The 27,338-nt window shown below is 39.1% G+C and overlaps 1 protein-coding gene across 1 annotated transcript in view; it reads right to left on the bottom strand.

The window, feature by feature from the left end:
* Sptlc3 (serine palmitoyltransferase long chain base subunit 3) overlaps positions 1 to 27,338 on the bottom strand; it is a 117,526-nt gene that overhangs the window by 73,419 nt on the left and 16,769 nt on the right. The window contains exons 2-4 of the mRNA XM_005365533.1: positions 17,621 to 17,806; positions 5,678 to 5,832; positions 4,943 to 5,091 (exon numbers count right to left, since the gene is read on the bottom strand). Coding sequence (XP_005365590.1) covers positions 4,943 to 5,091; positions 5,678 to 5,832; positions 17,621 to 17,806 — 490 coding nt within the window. The remainder of the gene's footprint in view (positions 1 to 4,942; positions 5,092 to 5,677; positions 5,833 to 17,620; positions 17,807 to 27,338) is intronic.

Genomic DNA, 27,338 nt, shown 5'->3' on the forward strand with positions numbered 1-27,338 from the left:
TCTGAAGAGCAGTCAGGGTTCCCTGCCCTGTGGAAAGTCCAAAGTCCTCCCCCCTCCATCCTGGTCTAGGAAGGTGAACATTCAAACTGGCTAGGGCCCCACAAAGCCAGAACAAGAAGTAGGATCAAAACCCAGTGCCATTGTCCTTGGCTTCTCAGCAAGCCTCATTGTCTGCCATATTCAGAGAGTCCAGGTTTATCCCCTGCTTTTCCAGTCACATGTCTATTACAGAAAGTTATATACTACTGATAACTTTTGCTTTTAATAAACTTATTACCTAAAATCTTAAAAAAAAAAAAACTTAATTTTTGTGATGAGGAACTTTGAAATTTCAAATAGTTCTTCCAGAATGCTTCCTGATTCCTGACCTAGAAACTTCATCTTGAATACTATCCCTAATTAGAATCAGGTTGTGAATAACCTCTTGTTAAAAATAAATAACAACAACAACAACAAAAAAAGAAAAATAAAAAAAAATAACCAGGATCTCCACTTGATATAAATTCATTAGAAACTACTTATTCCCAGGGAAACTTGAATAGCTGAAGCCTTATTTTTTTTTTTAAATATATTTGAATTTAGACATATTGCTATTCCAAGCCGGTCTTTTCTTCAGAAGCTTGAATTAATGAAACTACACATTTCCTATATGAAGCTTCAACCCCCTTGGCAAGAAGCATAAGATTACTTGATAACTGGAATTCAAGAACAAGGACTGGTCAGGAAGCTATGTTACAGGGGCAGGTTAAAGTATTTACATGCTAATGGTTAAGGGGAATCTAAACTGAACACAGATTTCAGCACGTTGCACATTACTGGTAATGCTAGCACCGCAGCTGAACCTTTAGGTGTGAAATATGTCCCCAGTATATCCTTTCCTGTGGAATCCTATGTCAAAAAGATGTGTTCATTCTGAAGATCTGAAAAATGAAAGCATTCGTGTCTACACTGAAAGCTGCAATTAAAGTTGAAGGGATGTCCCCAAGTGGGCATGTGCTTAAACTAAACAGGTGGTTTGCTTTTTATTTTCTTTTCAAGAGTGGACAGATCACTAAGGAGAGATGAGCTCTTGTTAGCATAGGCATTGCCTTGTGGCATTCTAAGCATGGTCTCCGTTGCGAACTTGTGAGTTAGAGCACTTAATAGTGCTCTAATGGTCTTTGTGACTATTAGCGCTATTGGGTGCAGCAGTGCATAGGGTTTGGCGGTTATGTGCAAACGATGTACTTCTACCGTACATCCGGTTGTCACCTTTGTGTGTGCAGGGGAAGAAAGATGAGAGAGAAATCATACATTTTTTTGGAGCTAGCATGGGAAGTGAAGAGAAATGAAATAAAGGCTTCTCTATGACTTCTACTAATTTAACCTTTCCTTGGCTTCAAGATGGGGGAGTAACATGTGTCAGGATATGTTCAATAATCAAAACTGACTCACTTCATTGATTTTTCTGGGTGTCTCTTAGCCGCTTGTTATTTTCCATTGACAGTTATCATCTTCCAGGCATATGTGTTTGTCCTAAACAAAGTAAAAGACCCCTGTACTTTGAGAAAGTCAGTCATGCTATCTGGTGTCCGGCAGTCCTTAGAGTGTCCAAAGCAATTTGAACTCACTAGAAATGTAAAATATGTCTTTTTCACTTATGGGGCAGATCTGCTGTTACTCAGTTTACAACATTAAATGTTTTCTTAAGACTATAAAACATGTTTTCCCATCCAGTTACTTGAAAATTTTTTAGATGGATGGCTCTCAGAACAATGATATTTGTAATTCTTGCATGTTAATATTGTTTTTTAATGTTGCAGAATGATTTCAGTTAATCCCTATAATTTATTTACTCCATCACTGATAGCCTCGGTTCATATTTCATCCTGTTTTTTTATGATTACTATAGATATCTTATCCTTGGGCCTTTAATTATTTGCTTGAAAACTGTTAAAATTTCTGTCCTACAACTTGACTCAGATAGATGAATTGAAGAGATTTGGGGGTACAAAATAGTATAAGAATATATGTTATTAAGATATATTATATATGATATAATATATATGATATACATTACTAATACAGATTCTATAGAACACTAAGAACAGTATTCTTTCTCCATCTGTTTCTCCATTTATTGGTATGGAGAAAGAACACCAAACGAAACTTAGTCCTGCCTAATTTCTCTGCATTTGCTGATCTGCACAACCAGGGATCTGTCTGTGGGTGGCTTCCTCTGGCAGCAAATCATTGTGTCCAGCCTTTTTCCTTTGGTTTCTGTCTACTACGATGAAGAGATATTCTCTCTTACTGAGTTGAGATGTTCTTCATGACTGTCTTCTGACTTGATTATATACAACCCTAGTACTAGTGTCACAGCTCTTGAAGAAACATTCCAAGAAGTCCCTCTGTATCTCTACAAGCTGGAGGTGTTCCTCCAGTGTTTGATATATCATCAAACAAAACATTATGGGTATCTCAGGTCTAAGTGGAGAACTGCCTCTGTCCCATGACACACTACTACTTCATTTACATCCCTAGTTCTAATGCCAAATGGAAATTAATAAGAATCCCTTGTTAAGTAATATGAGTAACCATGATGGTCTCTGTAGATTGAGCCAAATATTTACTGTATTTGTGGCTAAAATCTAACACTGAAGGTTGAAAATGCTTGGAAAAGCCTATTATTTCATAAGCATATATATTCATATGAAAAAGTTTAGTGGTTGGAGTTATCCGGCTTAGGGAATTATATTCATATCAGAAGCAACAGGATGCCAAATAAACATCCTAGTGCCAGCCAGATTTGTGATAAATCCCCATGTGTTGCTAGCCACAGGTGATCCGGAAACTCTAAAACAATACAGTCTGTTGTTGTTGCTCTTGGTTGTCTACTATTGCTGAAGACAACACATATATTGCTCAAAGGAGATAGAGAAATCAAATTGGTAATGACTAGGAAGCCTCCCCTCTGCTGGCTAGCTCTCCCAGTACTGGAAGGTGCTATGCAGGCTTCTGGAGGAAAAGACAGCAGCAGTCTTACCCAACTGTGAACCCTGTGAACTGTAATATAGACTGGGGCAGCAAGCTACATTCATAGGTTAAAATAGTGAATGCTTTCTGCTTGGACTTAAGGCCTTCTTCATAGCAGGAAATATAAGCCTCACATGAAATATGGCCAGGAAGAGTTTTCAGCCCCCGAGGTCAATCTACTATTATTATTTTGGCTAAATGGATATAGTATAAAACTGCACGCAAATTCATATCTCTCTACCTGCAGATCAGTGCAGCTCTCAAGTCTCATGGTAAACCATCAGTGGATAGGGATTGATGTAAAAACTCGAAAGTGCTCAAAGAACATGCTCAACCACAAAAGGTTCATCTGTATCACATCCCTCCCCTGAGTCTTCACTCAGGGACCACCACAGAAGAGGGATCTGAAGATGCTAAAAGCCAGAAATCATGCAGGACTGGAGCAAAACAGTCAGAAAGTTCATAGCAGCTACCATTACTGGCAAAGAGCCTCATGAGACCAAGTCAGGGAACACTGTAGCATGGACAGGGAAGAGGTTCATGACCTCTGACTCCTAACTGAGGAACTAGGGACAGTTAATGTCTTCTGGGGAAGGAAGAATCAGTTGTCTTTAAGGAGATGACTCCTGGCATGCTGACCACATTCTAATAAATGGCTCAACACCAGAGGGTGTATGGACAGTACAAATGCTGTCAATAGTTATCAAGTAAAGCTAAAAGAAAAAGGGAAGTCACAGAGGTATGGGGGTAGGCATATATCTTGGAAGAGTTGAGGTGAATATGATCAAAACACATTTTATAAAATTCTCAAAGAATTAATGTAACATTTAAGATGAAATTACATTTAAATTTATTATTAAAAAGACATTTGCCTTAGTGTGAGTTATTTGTTTCACATATCTGAATAATTACACTTAAAATATCTATGGATGTAGTAAGATAATCCTAAGGGTATAGTCATCTATCCCTTCTAGATAACTGAACTGCTTATAAAACCCATTTGCCAAATGGTTATCTGAGAGGGGCTTTGGACTTGTCTTGCAATAGTTGTAAATCTCATTGATCAGATTTCCCTTAGGTAGGCCTGAACCAAGCTGGTGAACCCTGCGTTTGGTACCTGGACAGACAGTAAAGAAGCTGACATGAACTGAAATGTAGGGTAGGCTATTAATCCTGCAGAGTCTATCGCCCAGATCCCATAATCCTGAGATTTTTGTCTTCAGAATATGGGAATAGTACCACACAGGCTGCCCAGAGCACAGGAATTCTTAAAGAATAAAATAAATAAAAGAAATGCTACATAATAAAAAAACATGGTGAAGAGTTGTAAAGAATTTTTTAAAAAGCAAGTATCATGTGTCATCTTTCCCATAAATTTTACTCTTTCTATGAGAAAAAAGTTGTTTTTTTTCAAAAGAGAAGAAAATAGTGTGCTCCATTTTGTATATTAAATAATTTATCATTCATTCATTCATTCATTCATTCATTTAGCACAGCATTCTCTCTGCTCAGGCTATTTCCATCTGAGTAGTAGAAACATGCATATATGCATATATAATGCAACAGCAAAATTATTTTAATCAGTGATGAATGCCATTAGGAAAAAAATGAGGGTAAAGAAAGAAAAAGGATATACTGAAGGAGACATGAAAGACTGTGTGACAAAAACAGGATGACTGACCTTTTCAACAACATCCTTATATCCCTTCTTCTCCCCCTCCTTTTCTTCATCCTCCTCCTCCTCCTCCTCCTCCTCATCTTCCTCATCCTCATCCTCCTCATCCTTGCCCCTTCTCCTCTTTCTTTCCCCCCTTCCTCTGTCTTCAATTTCATCACATTTATTTCAGGTATACAACATCAACACAATCACGATTTGATATGTAGTACCATGACTCTGAAACTTGACAGGACAAAATCCTGTACTTACCCATTTCATGTCTGGTGCTGGCTACACCTACACCATACTTTTCTAAAGTATCCTTTACCGTCTTCATTGACTCATCGTATTTGACTGCAAGCCCAAGATAGTTGTAGGAGCCCATGTTGATAACATCTTTAATAACTTTTCCAGTGTGTCTATAGGGAGATAAGCAAGTGAACACACAGTACTATCTCATTTGATATTCTCCTGCCTCAAAGACTTCAGTTTGCCCAAGCCTGACATTGTCATTCCCATTTTAATGTGTGCTGGTTTTATTTATTTATTTTTTTTTGAGGAATATAACCGTATAGTAAGGTGAGGCACAACATTAGTGAAATGGCCTGGTCCCCAGTGTATTACTAGGCACTGGTTTTCCCTGAATGGTTGATTTTATGACTGGTTGAAAGTGCTGCAGAACGTGCTAAGGTAAAAAGGTCACAGTCATCACCGAGTCCATCCTTGAGAAAGCAGAAAGGTACAATTTGACAAGGAAGTTGACAAAGGCTCTTTCAGGTTGACTGTCTGTGCCGTGCACCCGTATAACCTTAATTACAATGTCAAGAAAGCCCACTTGGCAATTTAATCCCTTTTTCTTCCACCATATCATGAGAACTTGCAAAGAGATGAGCAGGTGAAGATGAGCCTCATCCGCACCTTAGCTTTTTCAGTTCTGCAACTTGTGTCCATGCTGGAGTTTACCTGAGTGTTTCCCCATCAAGCCCTCCCAGCTGGCTGCCTCACCTGAATGTCCAGTTATAGTCATCAGACACTTTCTCCATTATGTCAATGTGGGGCCCTGGGACACTGCAAACCGTCTGATTCCAGCTGTCTCTGATTCTCATGTAAAGGTTCCTTTTATAAAAATTCTCAAAGTCCTGATACAACGGCACAAAATCCTGTTACAACAGAAGTGGAGAATGAAGGTTAGTTTTGGTCTTTCTTTTCTTTTGTCTTTTTAAAAAGATCTTATTTGCAGCCGAAATCCAAGAGAAATGAAAGATCCTGGTTTATTCACAAAGAGGACTTTTGTTGAGCAAGAACAGGTGGATGGGGAGCAGAGGGAGCTCACAAAACTGTAGGGCCTCCATGCCTAAAGAATCCGTGAAAAAAAAATATGGGCTTTGTGGCACATGTCTGTAACCTCAGCTTTTTAGGAAGCCTAGTTAGGAAGACTGAAAATTCAAAGCCTGCCTTGGCCTCAGAGTAGATGCAAAACTAGTCTCAACAACTTAATGTGATTCTGCCAGAAAATAAGAAATAGAATCAAGTGTCAGGTGTGGTATCACTGTGGTAGGCTTTAGATAGAAGGTCCTAGATTCAATCATTGGTGGTGCCAAGTAAAAAAGATCACAAAGATGCTAACTCAATTCAAGAGAAAATGGCAGCCGGGCGATGGTGGCGCACACCTTTAATCCCAGCACTCGGGAGGCAGAGGCAGGCGGATCTCTGTGAGTTGGAGACCAGCCTGGTCTACAGAGCTAGATCCAGGACAGGCTCCAAAGCCACAGAGAAACCCTGTCTCGAAATATATATGAGGCTACACAGTGTGAGTAGGCTCGCTTGCTAGAAATACGGAGAGCATTGGAGGCGAATGAGTGAGAATCTATCATCTGGTACCTCATGTTGGTCTTTGTTCAGAATTCACCTCATCCAAAGACAAGACCAACATTGAGATTCATGTGGCCTCTGAATACCTTTCTTATCCTACCTTCTAACTTTCCCTACAGTGTGGATAAGGCTGCTGTGCCACCAAGGAATAGCGCGAGGGAGACTTACACAGCTGTCTGAGGAGACTCAGCTTCATCCTACAGTCAATGGGAAGGCACTCAATAATGGGGAATAAACTTTCTCGTTGTTGTCATCCTCTCTGCTCTTCCTCATTGCATGGAGCTAGTTTCCCGAGAAAGGACCACGGGAAAACCATTGTGTGATATCTCTCTATGCTTCTAATTTGCCTACTCATTCCTTGAGTAGAAAAAGATGCAGAGAATATGCCACTTTGATGGCAAGTGGGTGTACCTCAGTCACATTCCTTTCTGTTATTTCACAATTTGCTGCTCAGTGACAATGACATGATTTCTTAGGGGGAAATTGTGATTTTGTGTAGGAAAAAAATTGCTCATACACACACATGAAAGGAACTTCCTATTGCATGTAAATTTGCCACTCCACTGGTTACATTCGACAACTTCAAACCACTCAATTTCTCCAATAGCCGTGATACAGGTCTTATTATTAAAATCTGCAAGTGTATGTGATGAGCCATAACATCTTTTCACACTTTCACAAGGAAAAGATACAATTTGTTACCTCTCCAATTTTATAATTTTTCAAATTGTGTCTTGCTTTGCAGATTAGTTTAATGAAGATTTAGTATTCCAAAGACAGTGATTGCAATAGGACTTATTGTAGAGGACAGTCTTCAGATTTGTCACTTGGCTTACTTGTCTATTTATTTATTTATTTATTTATTTATTTATTTATTTATTTATTTATTTATTGTTTCTGATGTAAAGAGCTTGGTGTAATAGAGACAATAAGCACACAGTCATTTGGGGATATGGGAAAAAGTGAATTCTGCCTAAAATCATAGATACAAAAGAGTATTGATCCTTCTTCATTATGTCAGTCATTTTGTTTTCTCTTAAATTAGATGATAAGTTTAAAATGATACATCTTTAACAGAAAAAGTGACAGAATGTCAGAAAACATCACTACATACATTAGAAATTGTAGCTAGCCCAGAGTTTGAGTTTTGCGGGATGTGTAAGTTCTAGAGAATCAGTGGACAGGGTGGTGGCTATATTTATAATAATGTACTGTGTGTTTTAAATTTGATAAAACAGAAGATCTTAAATGTACTCAGTACAAAAGAAAAAAGATAAAATGGGTGTAATAGGGAAGAGACAAAACTCTACTTATTTGTAGATGATATGATTCTATACATAAAACACCCTAAAGACTCTACTGGGTAATTTCTACAACTGCCAAATACATTCAGAAAAGTAACAGGATATACAATTAATACAAAAAGTCAGTAGCTTTTATACATGCTGAGAAATTAGCAATTAGGAAAAGATCTCATTGATATTAATCTAGAAGAAATCTTGGAATAAATCTAATTAAGGAAGAACTAGAATAAAAAGAACTTTAAGACATAGAAGAAGTGTAAGAAGAGGGAAAGACCTCCTGTACCTAAGAACTAGGATTACTATCATAAAAATGGCCATCCTACTATAACACAATTCCTACTAGATTCTTTACGTAAATATAAAAAAAAAACTTAAATTTCATCTGGAAGCACAAAAAAATTCAGAATAACCAAAGTAATTCTGAACAATCAAAGAATTGAAATGCTGGCTTCTCAGTAGAAAGTTGAAATCTGATTTTACCAAAGAACTCATTTTCTAAGATAAACAGAACTTTCGTGTTTTTGGAGTTCTTTTCCCAGCCTATCTGCATACTTTTATAGATACCTTAGAAGAGTGGGTTTGCTTTTGAGGCAGAAGATGCATGGGAACAAGCCTTATGAGGTGATTAAATTTTCACCTGCTAGTCATTTCTACTGTGTTTAAAGGTATACACTCACAAACAAACACACATTAAATTTACCTTTTGTGTGTGTATATATATGTGTGTGTGTGAACTATTTGAGGGATATTTTTCTTCCACTGTGTGTCCCATGGAACTAACTGAGATTTTCAGACTTGGTGGCAAGTACCTTTTTACCTATTGAATCATCTTGCTGTTATTTATTTTTTAGTTACAGGTAAGACAGGCAAGAGCTGTACAGACAATTCCTGGACAAAAGAAATGGAAATTAAAATCCCTGAGACTGGTAGTTTGAGCAGAAGGAGTTTGAGGAAGAGCAAGGAGGTCTTAGTATTTGAAGTAGAGTAAGTCATGGGACCATGGTAGAGAAGATGAATTAGATACAGAAGAGGGGACCACATTCTGTAGAGAACCCCCGCAGGTTTGCTTTTTTGGTTAGTGACTTGGACATACATTAGTTCTGTACAAAGATGGGATATGGCTTGACTTGGGAATCATGTTGGTTGTCAGATGAGAAGAGATCATAAGGTTAAAAAAATGGACATCAAGTTCATTGGGTAAGAGAAAATAGAAAATTCATGCGGCAGCATGATTGGTCAAAATAAAACAAACAAAAAAGCCAACAGTCATCCAGTGATAAACGTATTTTGAACACAGGGCAATCAACAATTACTGACAATTTGACTTGGGGTTCAAGATAAAGGGGAGTACCAAGGATGACTTGAAGGCTTTGGTGAGGAGCCCTTGGGTTTTCAGAATCACCATTTACTTATCTGGGAAAGATTTTTGAAGACAGTGGCCTGGAGGGGAAGCTTAAATGTACAATTTGTAGTACTGGATGAAGATGTAAGAATGTAGATTCTCATTTTCTTTTGTTTTCACAGTAAAATAGGAAGCAATAGGTCATTGTTACAAAAGTCAAGAGGTACTGGAGACTTGAAGAGAGAACAGAATGTAAGAAATAGTTGCCTAAGAGTCAGTAACTAAATATACTAATGTGATTGGCAGGTATTACTCAACTACCTAGAATTTATTCACCCTGAATTTAAGGGGAAATCAGTCCTCTTAGGCAACAGGGGATATCAAGTAGAGTTTGTATCAAAGCCCATCAAATTCCAACTGAATAGAGGCAGGAGAAAGTGAACACAGGGAACTGAGAGAGCTTAAATTCTGTGCCTGAGGCCTTGATAGATGGGATGGGGTACAGTTGCTAGAGGCAGTCCTGGAGGGAGAAAGCCGATAAAGACAAGCCCTTTGGGCTACCCATATGATTAGGATGTGTGCTCAGGTTTTACTCTTTCCTATCCTCATCTGTTAGTCATTGATGGTGGGCTTCAGGAAATAGCACCTACATGGGCCACCTTCCGTGGAACTGAAGGGAAACTGGCTCGACATGGAAAGGGAGATGAATACCTTAGGGACAGTAAGAGATAGTGCTGCCACCACATGAATACTGGTGATGGCTGAACTTCCAGGGAAGAATTTCTAGAATAACAGGCATTGGCTTCTCCTATGATCATGTTTAGAAGCGAAAGATCTTGTTGCTATGGAATCCTCATTAGATTATGAATATCATCCCCTAATCTGTACATATCACAAACTTGAAAACTATTTTTCCAAATCACTGACTCACAGTTTTGCCTGCACAGTAAAATCACCCAGCAAGCTTGTATGTCCAGGCTTCACCTTGAAGTAATTAAATCAGAGGACTTTTTTTGTGTAAGGCCCAGACATTGGTTTTCTATTAAAACTCATTGATTTTAATGAGTAACTAAGGCTACAAAACACTACTTTAATATTACTCTCTTGCAAACTGAAGGCTAATATAATCAGTTCCTGAGGCTACCCCAAGAAGTTCTCTCTAGACCCTCATGGGTCTATACAGCAAGATCAGTGTCTGAACCCTTGTCTGCCATATCACCTGGGTACTCTAATTGCCCTATCCTTCACGTTGTTCAGGAGAAAGCCTCTTTAGGACCATTCTGCCGTTGTTTTGGGTCCATAATATAGATGACACAGGACAAATTATATTTCATGTAAATGTGAATATTCATATAAATTTTTTTACAGTTGCCACTTGTTGAGTCTTCTTTGTTTCAAGTGGGTGCAGCCAGAGAAGCCTGTCATGTTTTTGATCAGCTGTCAACACCACTCAGAGAGGAGGCAGTGTTTCAACTACAGTGTGTTTTATATCAAACTGGCGTCCTTTTCCTTTCTTGAGTCTACTGATAATTTTATCGAGACCTGAGCCTGTGTTGTAATCATGGATTGCAGTTTGGAACTTGGTATTCTTTTTTCCTGGTTAATCCGGGTAAAGGAGATTATCAAAGCTGAGCTAGGTGCTTCTTCCTTACTGTGATAAGGCAGCATGACCAAGGCCATTTAAGGAAAAGAGAGTTTAATTTAGTTTATGGGTCCAGAGGCAAAGAGGCTTGGCAGCAGGTGGAGGGTACTGCAATAATACCAGGAAGTTACAAACTCATGTCTTGACCCACCAAAAACAGAGCAGAGAGATTAAATTGTAAGTAAGCTGAGACTCTGAGCTCTCAAAGCCCTTTCCCACTCCCTTCACAAATGACACACTTCCTTCAATAAGGCTATACCTTGTAGAACACCGGAAACATGGCCACCAGCTCAGGACCAGATGTTCAAATCTGAGCTCATGGTGGGTATTCTTATTCAAACAAGTAAAAGAGCCTTTATGTTTTGCAATCAAGTTGAGGACATTTGTGTAAGAAATCAAAACTGCATGAAAACAAATAAATATTAAATTTAGGCTAGTATTCCACTTGGAGAAGTGAGAGAAATAATAGGAAAACTGAGTCAATTAGTTCTTATATCTTGGTTGTGAGAAAAGGGGAAAATAAAAGCATCTGTGTACAGTTTTTGAGGAACACATTAGATCATCTCCACTTTCAGTTCATAAATGTGTTCCCTTTTCTGAAGCTGTTTTGCCCATAGCTCGTTTGTTCTAAGTAGGCTATGTGCGATATATCACCAGTGATGGTATTTAGAAGACAAAAATGCTCATTTTCACTAAAAGAACCATAGGCCATTGAAAAATAGCCTATCACATGCTGCGATGAAGAGTCTTTAAGATGTAATTTAGCTAGTTTGTTATCACAAGGCAAGGATATTGACAGACATACAGGGGATTTAAAAAATCAAGAGTAAGACTACAGATAGGATTGGGAAGACTAAATCACATCTAAAGAATATAGTCATTTATAATTATAACACTTTACTCTAAATTTCTAAAGGCTCTTAAATGGGACAAGTAACAACTATTAAAATCGTTGGGGAAGTCACCAGCCTGGTTATAGGAGAAGGCCAGTTCAGGGGCCCTCTCCTCTACTGCTAGGAGTCTTAGCTGCGGTCACCCTTGTGAGTTCTTGGCTGTTTCCTTGTCCCCAGGTTTCTCCCTAACTCCACAATGGCTCCTTCTATCAAGATATCTCTTTCATTGTTCTCCTTCTCAGTTCCTCCCCAAGTTGACTGTTCTGTTCCCCCATGTTCCTATACCCTTTTTCTCCTCCTGACTCCCAGTTTACTTGGGAGATCTTATTTATTTCCCCTTCCTAGGGCAATCCATGTGTTCTTTTTAGGGTCCTCCTTGCTACCTAGCTTTTCTGGGACTGTGGGTTGTAGCTCAGTTATCTTTTGCTTTCCATCTAATATCTGCTTATGAGTGAGTACATACTGCGTTTGTCTTTCTGGGTTTGGGTTACCTTACTTGGGATGATTTTTTCTAGTTCCATCCACTTGCTTGCAAATTTCATGATGTCATTGCTTTTTTAGCACTGAGTAATACTCCATTGTGTAAATGTACCACATTTTCTTTATTCATCCTTCCATTGAAGGGCATCTAGGTGTTTCCAGGTTCTGGCCATTATGAACAATACTGCTATGAACCTAGTTGAGCAAATGTCCTAGTGGTATGATTGAACATCCTTTTAATATATGTCCAAAGATCTCTGGGTATTGAGGTAGATTGAGTCCCAATTTTCTGAGAAACTGCCATACTGATTTCCAATGTGGCTGTGAACGTTTGCACTCCCACCAGCAGTGGGGGAGTGTTCCTCTTACTCCACATCCTCTGTAACATAATCTGTCTTCAGTACTTTTGATCTTAGCCATTCTGACAGGTGTAAGATGTTATCTCAGAGTCATTTTGATTGACATTTCCCTGATGACTAAAGATGTTGAGTAATTCCTTAAATGTCTTTCAGCTATTTGAGATTCTTCTGTTGAGAATTTCTGTTTGGATCTGTATCCTATTTTTTAACTGGTTTGTTTGGTATTCTGATAACTAGTTTGTTGAGTACTTTATGTGTTCTGGAGATAACTCTCTGACAGATGTGGGATTGGTGAAGATCTTTTCCCATTCTGTAGGCTGCCGTCTTGTCTTATTTACTGTGTCCTTTGCCTTACAGAACTTTTCTTTTTTTTTATTGAAAAAAAGGAAAAAAAAAGTTTCTGCCTCCTCCCAGCCTCCCATTTCCCTCCCCCCTCCACCCACCTTTCTCCCCCTCCCCCCACTCCTCTCCCCCTCCCTCTCCAGTCCAAAGAGCAGTCAGGGTTCCCTGCCCTGTGGAAAGTCCAAGGTCCTCCCCAGAACTTTTCTTCTGGTCTTGAATTAGAATTCCATCTCTGCTAGCTATTAAATTCTCTGAAGTTAATTTCATCTTTCTTTTGTCTGTTTGCTCTTCTGGAACTGCCCTAGAGATCCTGTATATATCTTTGCCTTGACTACACATCGCTAGACTGAAGACTAGCATGGGAGTTGCCACAAAATCCAATGTGAGAGTTTTCTCCTGAGGTTCTTCTTCAGATATTCAGCTGCCAATTCTTGACAAGCTAGACTTGTCAAAGAAGAATCAATCACTTTGCTCTTATGACAATCTTTCTGCTTTCTTTTCCATCTCAATGAATGCATAGTTGTCCATACCAAAACCCTAGGTGGGGTCTTTATCTCTCTGTTTCTCCAAGTAAGATTGACTATTCTCAAACATCTCTTGGCTTTAATTCTTATCTCTGCCCTATTGTCACTACTTTGGTCCCATCCCCACTGTCTCACTTAGAAGGTTTTGTATCAGTATTACTTTCTGTAATTCATTTTTCATAGTGTAGAAAGAATACTCTTTCTAAATCTACAAATATACATTTTTCTGTCAGAAATTTGTCAATACTGTCACATAATAAACATTCCTGGATTATAAAACAGTTCTAGTCTGACCCCATTTGTTTTTCCACACAGTCCTTGTCCTCACACTCAAGCATTGGAAGTCTTTGATTTTTTGTGCATTGCAACACGTCCCCTTATTCCTGGACCATCTTGTATCACTGTCCTATCCTTAAAGGATACCCACCCTTTGCCTTACCACTTGCTCTTCCACATTCATAATTTAATTGTTTGTTCATCCCAGAAGCCTTTTCTCAACACCACATTCAGGCCGGGATATTTTCCAAAACGTTCCTCCTCTCCTCTCCTAGTGCCTACTGCTTATTTCTCTGATGCTTCTTGTTGCATCTTTTTTATGGCTAGTTCTTTCATGGTAGAGACTATATCTGTCCTGATATTCTCTTATTAGCTTGTACCCACAGAATCTCTCAACTTTCATTAGAGAAGCTTCACTTTGCAGTGCATTGTGATTGACATAGATGCCTTCAACTAGATAAGGTGTAAAGGATGAGAGGCTGCAAAATGCTCAGCTATGAAAGGAACATTTACATAGCCCTCTTTCCTCTCAAGGTTTAGGGATCACTGGGGAAGAAGAGGCCAATACAAACAAGCAAACAAATAAAGAAGCAAAACAGAACCAGAGTTGATGACTACACGGAAACAGTGTCTTCCACACCCAGCAGGGCAGTCACACATATATATAACAGCATACAACAAATCTGTACAAAGTCAAGGTGGACCAAATTTTAGTACAGAGAGGGCATATGGGCATGAAGTCTCGCTGGTAGTGGAGAAACTATTGGTAATGGATAGTTTCTGGAAGAAGGAAAGTCAGTTTATTTTTAAGAGTGTAGCCTCTGGTAAGTTGATCACACTCCAGTGAAATGCCACATATCCAAGAACATTTGGGCATCACAATTTGTACTTGATGGGTTAAAGAAAAAAAAGGCACAAAGTTTGGTGTGCAGGGAATGGGTGAAAATCGAAGGAGTTAGTGACAGAAGCACATATGATCAAAATGTGTATGAACCTCTCAAAGAACTGATTATATACATACATGGTAGACCTCTGATTACCTTTCAGTTTATTCTCTAACTCAGTACAGAAACAAGGCAATATAGGTGTTTAAAAAGTTACCTAGGTAAATGGCTCTAAACGGAGTGACTTGATCATTGCCATGTGTGTCAGTCAGTGCAAGCGTCAAATCTAGTGTGTGGAGGCCAGGAATGTTCTTTAAATTCCTCCAATGTACAAGGCTGCTTTCCAAACAGATGCATCACCTAGTGAGTTAGATATATCAATGCAGATTTTGAGAAAACCTGACCTAGATGAAAGAGAAATACTGTGGGATAATATTCTTGTACACTGTAAAGACTTGTCACTCACATTAGTTTAATAAAACTCTGATTGGCCAGTAGCCAGGTAGGAAGTATAGACAGAGTGACAAGACTAGAAGAATTCTGGGAAGAATAAAGGCTGAGATGCAGTCACCATCCAGAAGCAAAGGAAGCAAGATGAGAATGCCTTACTGAGAAGACGTATCAAGTCACATGGCTCAATATAGATATGAATTATGGGTTAAGTTGTAAGAGCTAGTTAATAATAAGCTTGAGCTAATAGGTTAAACAGTTTATAATTAATATGAGCTTCTGTGTGTTTCTTTGGGACTGAATGACTACAGGACCAGGTGGGATAAAAACTCTGTCAACAAATGGCACCCAAACATTTGGCAAGAATTTCCACATGAAACCTGAGAAAGCTTTTTTAAAATGCTAGACAGACAAGAACAGAGTCCAGCACAGCTTTTGGTAATCCTCTTTTATCAAGTAGGCTCCGTTTTCTGGTGGCAAGCAGAGGTACAGCTCCTTTAATAGAGTCTTCCTGACTCAGTGGTAGTGGCAAAAATCCCAGAGCTCTTTTCAGGGGCTCTGACACAAAACACTTAAATAGTTTTTATGAGCAGATGACATCAGGCTTCTTGGTGTTGGCATGCATCTTGAAACTCCTTAGAGTTGTGACAATAAGCATGGCTTCTGCCAGTACCTCTTCCATGAAGCTAGACTTTTAGAAAATTAAGTAATGGGGCAGAGCCAGACACCAAAGCCACAACTTTAATCCTAGCCTATCTCTTAGCAGATTAAAGACTCACATGGTCAGAAAAAAATAGAAATATACAGTAAAGATAGATTCAGACAAAAGAGACCTCTAAATAGTTTACAATGTGTTTATATATATACATAAGGTTGGAAGAGAAAAGAAAAAGGATAGAGAAATTCTTCAAAAAAAAAAAAAAGAAAAAGTGTAGTTGGTTGTGGTGGCACATGCCTTTAATACCGGCACTTGGGAGGCAGAAGCAGGCAGATCTCTGTTAGTTTGAGGCCAACCTGGTCTATTGAATGAGTTCCAGAACAGCCAAAAGTACACAGAGAAATCTTGTCTCAAAAAACTAAACATTAAAAAATAAAAATAAAAAAGACAAAGAAAAAAATCCAAATAAAGATGAAAAAATACACAGAGAATCTGGATACTATATATTATTGTGTTGCCATTGTTTGACTGCTGAAAAGGGAGCAACAGTTGCTAAGAGACATTTGATTATAAATGCTGTTGATTAATCCAATCTATATATTTGGAAAATACCTTGAATTTGAAGTTTATGTCAAAAGATATGTTACTTTAGAGAAGAGGGTTTGTCTTTATTTCTATAGAAAATGTGAGACTGGATTTATTCTGGGATAAGAAAAATAAGGTTTGATTGAGGAAGCCCCTCCCCCAAAGAATCTCCAATGGGAACAGATTGCCTAGAGGTCCAACACTTCAGAGCACTTCTGTTGCAGTTTCTTCTGAGATCTGCATCCAGAACAGCTTTAAGGCTGCTGGCTGAGGTGATCCAGCTTCACAGAATACTCCAGGCAGGACTTGACCATAATCCTAAATTTTCTTTGAGTCCCCACAAGTTTACCAGCACCCTCAATCAGCAGGGGGCAGCCTAGAAAACTGTGTCCACATTCCCCACAAATGGATTATGGATGTTTGTATTTGTTTATCATGTTGGTTATAATTTTTTATGGATAATAGTCAAGAAAAAGCTAAATAAAGGAAATTGGATTCAGGTTTCTTGTTTTGAAAAGAAAAAAAGGGAAAATGCTGTGGGATAATGCTCTTACTGTATACTGTAAAGATTTGTCACTTGTATTGGTTTAATAAAATGCTGATCGGCCAGTAGCTAGGTAGGAAGTAAAGCTGGGGCAAGCAGACTAGGAGAATTCTGAAAAGAGGAAAGACAGAGAGTCAGTCACCAGCCAGATAAAGAGGAAGTAAAATGAGAATGCCTCACTGAGAAAAGGAACCAAGCCATGTGGCTAAACATAGGCAAGAATTATGGGTTAATTTAAGTTGTAAGAGCTAGTTAATTATAAACCTGAGCTGAGCTAATATGCCAAACAGTTTATAATGAATATAAGCCTCTGTGTATTTCTTTGGGACTGAGCAGCTGTGGGATTGGGTGTAACAGAAATTTCTGTCTATAAGAAATGTCACATTTCACTCAGATACATGTTCTTATTTTGGAGTAGGGCACAAATGATGCTGAATCTGGAAGACCAGACGACTACCTCCTATGTGCACTTACTTTCCTTGTTGTCTTTCACATTGATTCGCTCATCATTAAAAAGATCTTTCATCATATATGCTATGGAATTATCATATAAGTTAAGTATTATGTTGAGCAGGAAAACTTAAATTCTGTTTCTGGCAGTTAATAATATTCTAGTAAGTGTGAACAAACAAGGCCACAGGGAGACAGAGATTAGTAACTGGATATGAATGAAATTTCTGCTGAATGGTTCTTGGACATGTCATCCTTTCTGGGTTCTGTACCCGAGTCACTGTTTTGGGGAAAGGTAGACAATGATGCAGATCTGGGGGGGGGGGGGCACAAACATACGTACTTTTTGTTCTTCTCGCTCTACAGCTGCGTTGCATTTTTCTATTCCCCAGCTTCTCATAAAGTCTCTGAGATAGCCAAATAAGGTTCCAATTCCATATCCCATGTAAGTCAAAACAAAGACATAAAGTGGTGGTTCCGGGTAGGACTCAAAGATGGGCTTGTCAGAAAAACGTGGGTTCCTATTTTGCTGAAAATACCAAAGAAAATCCAAGGTTAACAATTTTTCATTAAAAACATATTATGATAGCTTTATTTGTCAACTTTTGATCTTTAAAATTTAAAGAACACATTTAAAAGTAACAAATTACTTTAAAAATTTTGGAATTTGATCATCGATAAGGATAAGGAGAAGCATAAATTTGATTTACAATCCATAACAATATAGTTGATATAAGAAAACATTCTCAACAAATGATTTGGTGAAAAGTTATGAGTAATGACTGGGATGATTTTAAGATTCCAAAATGCAGCTCCATTAATTACTTCTTAATCATGAAATTAGACTCATTGTCTTATTCAAGTCTTCTAAGTACATCTAAGAATAACCAGCCCTTTGTGCTCTTGTGAGGTAGCAATTCATGTTTAGCATTTCCTGTGAAACACTGACCCTGAAGACTGCCAATCATTTGTATGTTTCTATTAAAAGTAAAAAACAAACAAAAATCAAAATCAAAAAAGAGTTAACAGAATCTTTCTAGGTAAATCATATTATGCTATTTCAGCTGGAAATACCATATCATATTTGTACTTATATGGTTTATAGATAAAACCGAGTTTAAGTGTGTCTGTGAGGCAAATAAACACATTTTAGGACTTAATGTCACAGTGGAGAGACTTGACATCAAACTATTTCAATTCTTGTAATATTGACTTGTTCACACTAGCTTTATTGATATTTGCTCAATGAAATAATGGATAAATAGTTTAGATACCAATAGTTTCATTATTATATCATTCCACTGGAAATACACAAATACTTTCTTAACAAATGAAACTAAAGTCAGTCAAACCTCTTAGAAAGTGGTTTTCTTTTTTCTTTCAAGATGGATCTATTTTTAAAAATTTGTTCAGTTATTTTATGTGTATGAGTATTTTGCTTGCATGAATGTATGCACACAGCCATACATGTCTCATGGTACTAGAAGCCAGAAGAGGTCATTGGCCCTTCTGAAGCTGGAGTAGCAGATGCTTGGGAGCTGTCATGTGGTTTCTAGGAACTGAGACCAGGTCTTCTGCAAGAGCATCAAATGCTCTTATTGTTGAGCTGTCTGTCTAGGTCAGGAAACATTTTCAAATCTACAATTGAATAATGGTTTGCAAATATGAGATCTTTTCTGTATTCAAATAGACTAGCAATAATGTCTTTCCTAATGAGTTTGTTTTCCTGAATATACTATTGTTATATTCTGAGCCATGTTCCTCAGAATGACTCTTCATATATGGTTATATTCCAGGGGTTGTTTTCTATCTGAACTTTGATCAAATTTGGAATATACAGGATGTTGCAATATCATAGGAGGATCCACCTCTACAGATGATTTCTTTTCCATTGATGTTGGCAACACTGTTGATAGCAATTTTGCATGTACTAGGACAACACAAAAGGAGATATGAAATCAGTAAACATAGCATTTCTTTTACAGTGCAATAACACAGCATTATATGGGTGTGAAAGGTACAAATTATAATATAATGAAACATGTAAATGTCACAAGGATGGCTCCAAGGGGATCATACTTTACTGAATGATCAGAAGTGGCTTCCTGAAGAAAGCTGAACTACAATCCAACACTGATGAGTAGTGGGAAAGAATGGTAGAGAAGGCAGCAATATAAGTCAGATTGCCTGGCTTCAAATCTGAGTCCTTTTATTTACTAATTGTGTGACCTTGTATAAATCTTTTGATTTCTCTGGTTTTCAAGTGTCTCTAATTAAAAAAAATGAGGCAACTAATGTTTGTTTTGGAACTTAAATAATATCTGCAAATGACCTGTCATAGCACAATCACCCATTAGATGTCACAATAGCTCTCTGTTATCTCCTGGAGAGAGATGAGAGATAAGAGTGTAAGGATAGGAGATGCTGAGAGAAATATTTGGGGACCATGAAAAAACAAAATTTGCCTTGGCTGATATCAATGCTTAGCATGCACAAGGCCCTGTGATTGCTCTTCAGTGCTCTGCAGACACACACACACACACACACACACACACGATCTAAAATCAAGTGAATTCTGTAGACTCTCCCACCATGTGCAAGAAAAGTTACATTCAAGATGAGGCAACCCTTGGAACACACACAGTTCATTTTGCTCCTCTATCAGGCCTTAAGAAGGAGAATGGATTTGACAATGAGGAACAAGGGAAAGTTTCAGACCATATTTACTCTTCCAGGGCAGGAAGTCTAGCCAGGAGATCCCCTTTGGCATGGTAAAATGCCAATGAAATCCCAGAGGGCTAGAGACAAGGGGAAGCTCACTGTTTTCCTTACAGTGGTATGCATGCAGCTTTGCACACTGTGACAGAATGTTGTCACTGAAGCTTTTCTTTAGAGAGAACACAGGAGTCATCTGTTTATATTATAGCATCTGAGTGAGTTCTGAGAAGGAAAATGAACCACTGTGAATGACATGGAATACAAAACCTTGTCAAAATATTTTCTGCTTTCAATATAGAAGCTAGTTTTGTGTGTGTGTGTGTGTGTATTTGTTTGTGTGTGTATGTGTGTATCCATTTTCATAATAGTATTATTGGAATGCTATAGATTCCTTGAACAATTAAAATAGTATAATTGGTAAAAATAAATATTAAAATTTGAATTTACAAAGTCTTTGGAAATTGAAAGGACATTGAAAAGATGTAATATTTATTCAAGATAATCTATGGAATAGCTTCAAAGACCAGCGAAAATCTCTAATAATAAACCATAGCCTACTCCCTTCTTCTTCACTCTACCACCCAACATGAGAAAGTTTCTCTCTGAGCAGGTGTGGCTATAAAGACTGAGTTTCCCTTCCCCTACTCCAGTTCTGAGCAGGGATGAGATGACTATCTGTCAACATTCTTTTTTATTTTTTAAGTTTTTATTGAGAAAAAGAGAAAAAAAAAAAGTTTCTGCCTCCTCCCAGCCTCCCATTTCTCTCCCCCTCCTCCCACCCTTCTCCCCCTCCCCCTACTCCTCTCCTCCTCCCTCTCCAGTCCAAAGACCAGTCAGGGTTCCCTGCCCTGTGGAAAGTCCAAGGTCCTCCCCCCTCTGTCCCTGTCTAGGAAGGTGAACATCCAAACTGGCTAGGCTCCCACAAAGCCAGAACATGAAGTAGGATCAAAACCCCGTTCCATTGTCCTTGGCTTCTCATCAGCCCTCATTGTTCGCCATGTTCAGAGAGTCTGGTTTTATCCCATGCTTTTTCAGTCACAGTCCAGCTGGGTTTGGTGAGCTCCCAATAGATCAGCCCCACTGTCTCAGTGTGTGGATGCACCCCTCGTGGTCCTGACTTCCTTGCTCATGTTCTCCCTCCTGCTCCTCATTGGGACCTTGGGAGCTCAGTCCGGTGCTCCAGTGTGGGTCTCTGTCTCTATCTCCATCCATCACCAGATGAAGGTTCTAAGGTGATATGCAAGATATTCATCAGTATTGCTATAGGATAGGGTCATTTCAGGTTCCCTATCCTCAGCTGCCCAAGGAAAATGGATGGAAATAGAAAACACTATCCTGAGTGAGGTAACCCAAACCCAAAAAGATGAACATGGGATGTACTCACTCATAATTGGTTTCTAGCCATAAATAAAGGTTGCGGAGTCTATAATTGGTGATCCTAAAGAAGCTAAATAAGAAGGTGAACCCAAAGAAAAACATATAGTTATCCTCCTGGCTATGGGAAGTAGACAAAATTGCCTGGGAAAAAATTGGGATCTTGGGGGTGGGGTGGGTTGGGGGTAAGGGGAGATGGGGAGAGAAAAGTGAGAAGGGGAGGATGGGGGAAACTTGGGGAAACAGGATAATTGGGATAAAGGAAGGTTGGATAGTGGAGCAGGGAAGCACAAATCTTAGTTAAGGAAGCCACCTTAGGGTTGGCAAGAGACTTGAATCTGTCAACATTCTTATCTTGTTCAGGTGCTGCTGTACAAAGGTCAAATTCCATGCAATGTGCCTAAGAGGTAAGAAGTTGTCTTTCTTCATTGGGTACACACTTTTAGGGTGGAGAGTACACTAAGGTTGGCTGGGAGTACAGCAGCCCCAAGGTTTCCATTGGGAAAAGAGAAAAACCAAGATATCCAAAGATTACTGCGCCACCCAGAGAGCCCTGTCCCTAAAGCTAGAGACACAGGAACTGTTCCACAGCTGGTTCTGAAACAATGACTTGTTAACTTTACTGAGGAGGAGAGTTTGACCATAAAAACATAAAATTTTCATACTTTAAATACTTGAATTTATTGGGAATGGAGAATAGGAGAATTCGGGGTGATGATATACTCCTGAAAAAAAAAAAATGAAGCTTCAGTAGTAAACAGTGTAGAAGAGACCCGTGACTCCAAAAATTACAAGTTGAACTGTCGGCATGAGTCGATCTTCCAGAGAGAACCAGGCAAGTGCACAGCTAAAACAGGCCCTTTCAGGATCAGACCAAACCTCAAAGGTTGACTTCAAAAACATAGCCTTGAGAAAGTCGTGATTTTGATCGAGTCAGGTGATAGGGCAGCTTATGCCTCGTGGGGATATTAGTCAATAAACTAATTTCCCAGGAAGTATGGAGACTAGCAGCTGATCTTGATACCCATTGAGAATTGTAGCTCACCAGAGTGACTTAGTAAAGACGATGCTAGGAGAAGCCCGTTTTAACTTCTGTCGCTCCAATGCAGATGAGAAGGAAGATATGGGCAGCGGTAGAGCTTCGTGTTCTGAGAGGAGCTGTATTACAGAAGTAGCTTCATGAAGCTAATAAAGCAAGCAAACACAAAGATGCACAAGGCATACACACACACACACACAAAGACACACAAACACACGCATACAAACACACACACAAAGATACCACATACACAAAAACTCTGGGTGAGGGGATGATTTTTATGCAGAAGTATGAGAATATATTATTTTAAAGTTCATTTAGTTAAAAAAAAAAAAACCCGTGAGCTCAGTAAAGAAATAGGAAAACATAACCTATACAAAGAGTAAGGAAGGAAGACCTGGCAAGAGAAACTGTCCATGGGGATGACCCAGATGTTAGACTTAGCAAAGATGTCAATGCATCTTAGAAGAAAAAATAAAACTCTTTGGGGGAAAAGCAAGTGATTTCAGACAGTTATTTAGAACCAATCCCCCCAAAACAAAACAAAGTCAGAAAGCTAAAGCAAATGTTGCCATAAAAATATACATATCACAACTGTGTTCAAAATGTTAAAAGAAGACATGTTGAAAGAAATAAAAAAGCATGATGACAGTGTTTCCCCAAATAAAAAGACTCAGTCAGGAAATAGGTCTAAGATATTGGAACAACTGGGCATGGTGACCTGTAATCCAGAACCAGGGAGACTGAAACCAAAGGACCATGAATTCAAGGCTAGTGATGGTTACAAGGGATACTCTCTCAGAAAGATGTGTAATAACTTGTGGAGGCCAAGAAATGCAGGTACATTCACCACTGTCAGAGAGTTTGAGAGACTAATGGGCATAATTGTACCTTCTAACTCAGGAGGTGGCTGCCTGGCCCCTTTTGAAGTTAAGATAGTTTGGTGCCATCCTGACAGGTGGTCAAAATGTGCAAATGTACTTCTGCTCTTTTTTTTTTTTTTTGTTTGTTGTAACTATGAGGTCACCTGGGGAAGGGCTGTCTTTCAGGTATGTGACTCAGTGCATGTAATTTGGGCATCTCACTACCTTGGCAAAAGAATGCTGATGATGGGAGGTCTCAGAATTGGCCCTCTGAGTTAATCTTGTGTATCATGCAAATGAAGCCTTTTGTTACTTTCTCCCCCACTTTATATTGGGTATAAAAGCTGCAGAAAAATAAACTTGGGTGATTTCGGGGTCTGAGTGATTCCTGAAATACCCTCCTGATACTGTCTTATGTTTTCTGTTTTATTATTTTTATGCATCTTCATATTCCTTCATATAATTTCTCCAGTTCCCATGCCCCTACCCTGGTATGAGGTGATTTTGTTGAAACCAGTCCTCAACAATAACTGCAAAAGAAAATTAGCATGTAGACTCATCATATTAAAATTGAAACTCAAAAGAATCAGAAAATGTTAACTGAGGATTTATACAAGCCAAAGCCCAAGACCCACAAAGGTAAAGAAAAATAAGGGGAAATGACGGCAGCATCTGGAAAAATGTGAGATATCTCTTAAGACAGAAACATTTACCTAATCTGAGAGGAAAGAGAAGAGATAGGAAATGACTAGTAAAATATTATAAGAATATTGGCCCGAAAACTCTCCCAATTTTGATGATATATTGAACTCACATTTAGATGTTGTGGGATGATCCTTCCCTGTGTTGTGAATATGTATTGCTCTCACTGGTTAAAAAATAAAACTAATTTGACCTATAGCCAGGCAGAATAAAGCTAGACAGGAAAACCAAACAGAATACAGGGAGAAAGAAGGGTGGACTCGAGAGAGAGATGAAAACCCAAGAAACAAGACACCAACAAACCAGTAAAGCCACGGCCACGTGGTAATACGGAGATTAATAGAAATGGGTTAATTTAAATGTAAGAGATAGTTAGTGGTAATTTTGAACTATCTGTGAAACGTTCTATACTTAAGATAAGGACTCTGATTATTTAAGAGCAGCTGTGGGATGAGACAGGACAGAGAAACCTCCCTTCACAATTTCTATCTAGCATAAATTATAAAGCAAATAGACCTGCTTACATAAACATGATAGTAAACATGTGGGTGATAAAGATGAAGACCAAAAATGTAATTCATCACATCTTAGTGACCACAGTGAGGTGGACACTTTCCTTTAGCAGACATGATGGTGTCCAGAAGTCACCATATTCAAAACGTAGAAAGATTAGGAAATGTGGATTGGAAGAACCATGTTTGAAAAGTAATTGCAAAATAAAAATATTGCCAGAGAAGCCATAACTGGGAGCATTTATGAATAGAAGAAAGCTTCTTAGGAGAAAAGAACCCAAAGGAAATTCTTCGGCCTTGGGGAGGTGGGAGGGACTGGGAAGGGTGAAAGGGAAGGGAGGCTGTGGTTGGAATATATTGTGTGAGAGAAGAACAAATGAACAAGAAAAAAGTCTCAAACAGCACTTCAAACATAGTCATCTCTACTCCTAAGAACGAAGGAAATATCATTATATAATTATGAAAATGTAACGTGTACGTTTTGGGTTTCTTTTTCTAGTAAATTAGTTTAAAAGACATTATGCAATACAGGATGTTCAAGCTTATTATTGAAGCTGTCATTAGACACATATGAAATAAAGGATTTAGATATAAAAGACTACATTAGAGTAGGCGAATGATGCACGGTGGCAGCAAGAACCCACAGGAACCGAGGAGTGGAGAAGGAAATGGGAAATGAGTGTTAATAGAAGTAGCACACCTGTCTCCCTTTCTTGCCCTGTTCATATGTCTCTACTTATATACATGCATGATTATTTTTTTTTTTCGAGACAGGGTTTCTCTGTGGTTTTGATGCATGATTATTTTAATGATGCATATGCATCATCTAGCTTGTATCCTTTGCTCTAACCTGTTCAAAAGAACAGGGCTTACATTGGTAGCCTTGAATGCTTTTGTTAAGAACCAAAGAAACTACTAAGAAAACTCAAGAATATAAGGAGATCCATTAAATAATAAAAATATTACATTGGATCAATCATTTAATGAAAAAAGAAGCATTAAAGTTAGACTAGATACAAGACACTCAGAAAGCAAAGCAAAACAAACAGAACAACAACAAACCTTGCAGACATAAACCTAATAATTCTTTTTTTTATTTAATTTCTTTATTGATTATCTATGGAGTTTCACATCATGCATCCCAATTCTGCTCACCTTCCTGATCCCACATATCCTCCCCTCAACCCTGTAGTGCCCCCTCCACAAAAGAATACAAAACAAAGCAAGCAAGCATGCAAGCAAACAAACAAAAGCAAGAACAACCCAAAACAAAACAAAGCCACCACCAACAGAAACAACACCCAAAAAAATTAGTAATAATTCTGTTTCTCTTTCTTTTCTGCCTCTCCAGCACCTCTTTATTTGTCCTGGTGGCATTGGAGGCATCACTTTTTCAAATACTTTACCCTTCACCCCATCAGCTTTACTAGCAAATATTCATTGCAATGAGTCACTGGTGTGGTTCAAGGCCTCTGGTTTCTGGTCCACTGTCCTCACTAGATCCTCACTGAACTCATCTGGAATATCCTGTTGTCATTCTGAGTCTTGGAGATCCTGCAGGTATTGTTCCATAGGACAAGTAACTTCAATGAGCTTCAGCAGGTCCCAGATGGGGTAGATGCTAGGGTGGGCAACCTGAGGCCAGGCTGTGGGCCTAGGTGGGAGCTGAACTTGTCAATTCATGCTACTGGGGCCACCCTCCTCAGCTGAGGGGGTGGAGTCACCTCCTTTAAGTCTATGCCCTCAGGGTAGGCTCTCCCTGATTGTGTGTGGGGCGGCTCTCTTGCTGCGATGTCCAGGGAGAGGCAAGGCCAACTTTTCCAGGACCAAGGAAAGTCAGGACTGACTCAGCAGGACCCTCTTGACTTCATCCCACATGGTTCTTAAGGCCTCCTGAGGTGACATGGGCCAAAGACATCAACACAGACCCCAGCTGCAACTGGACTATAGACCCAGACATAGCCCTCGGTAGCACCTTGGGCCCGGACATTCTGGTTCTGGGTAGAAGCAATGGCCACTTAGGTAAGGATGATTCTGGTGCTCGATACCACCAAGGCCGCAGGTTGCCCCCTCCCCCCCACCAGCCCTGGGCTTCTATGTGACCTTTGGTGGCAATATGGGACTTAGACTTCAACATAGCTCCAGACATAGTCCTTGGCAGCACCTGGGGCTGGATGCCCTCACTGTCCCAGATGGCAGTGCAAGCCACTCAGATCAGCACAGGCCCTAGCTGACATGGCCATCAGCGGCAGTTCTGACCTGGATGTCACCATGACATTGAGTAGCAGCACAGGCAACACAGATATGCATGTATTCTGGCCCTGGAACACCAACCTGGACTCAGGTGGTTGATCTGACCTTGGGCAACTCACGGCCCTGAGTAAACCTAATGATCCTTGTCACTTAGGAAAAGGGAAGAGAGGAAGCAGTTGCATCAGGTGACAGAGCGTCAAGCTGAACAAAAGCAGCATGAAATCCAGCTATGGAAACATAAATTCACAGTTGAAAATCAGCTGGTAGAGTGGAGCCCTGTGGTGTGAGAGCCACCTCCATCAGAAAGCTGTGGGGCTGCACCCAGTGACCTCAGAGCTAAATTGAAGTTAGAAATAGGCATTTGGTTTTGTTGTAAAGAATCATTTTGGATTGGTAAGATGGCAACCCACTAGGAAATGTAGCAATGACAAACATATGCATGGCTAAGAAATTCACAAATCCATGAAACAAAACCTGACAGAGTGGAGGAAGAGAAAATTCTACAATTATAGTAGAAATGTCGGTATTCTGCTCTTGATACTAGATGAAACAGCAGACAGGTATAGGATTCTTCTCCCCCAAACAGAAAAATAGACAGTT

Source organism: Microtus ochrogaster, unplaced genomic scaffold, assembly GCF_000317375.1.
Source record: "Microtus ochrogaster isolate Prairie Vole_2 unplaced genomic scaffold, MicOch1.0 UNK3, whole genome shotgun sequence".
Classification (NCBI taxonomy): domain Eukaryota; kingdom Metazoa; phylum Chordata; class Mammalia; order Rodentia; family Cricetidae; genus Microtus; species Microtus ochrogaster.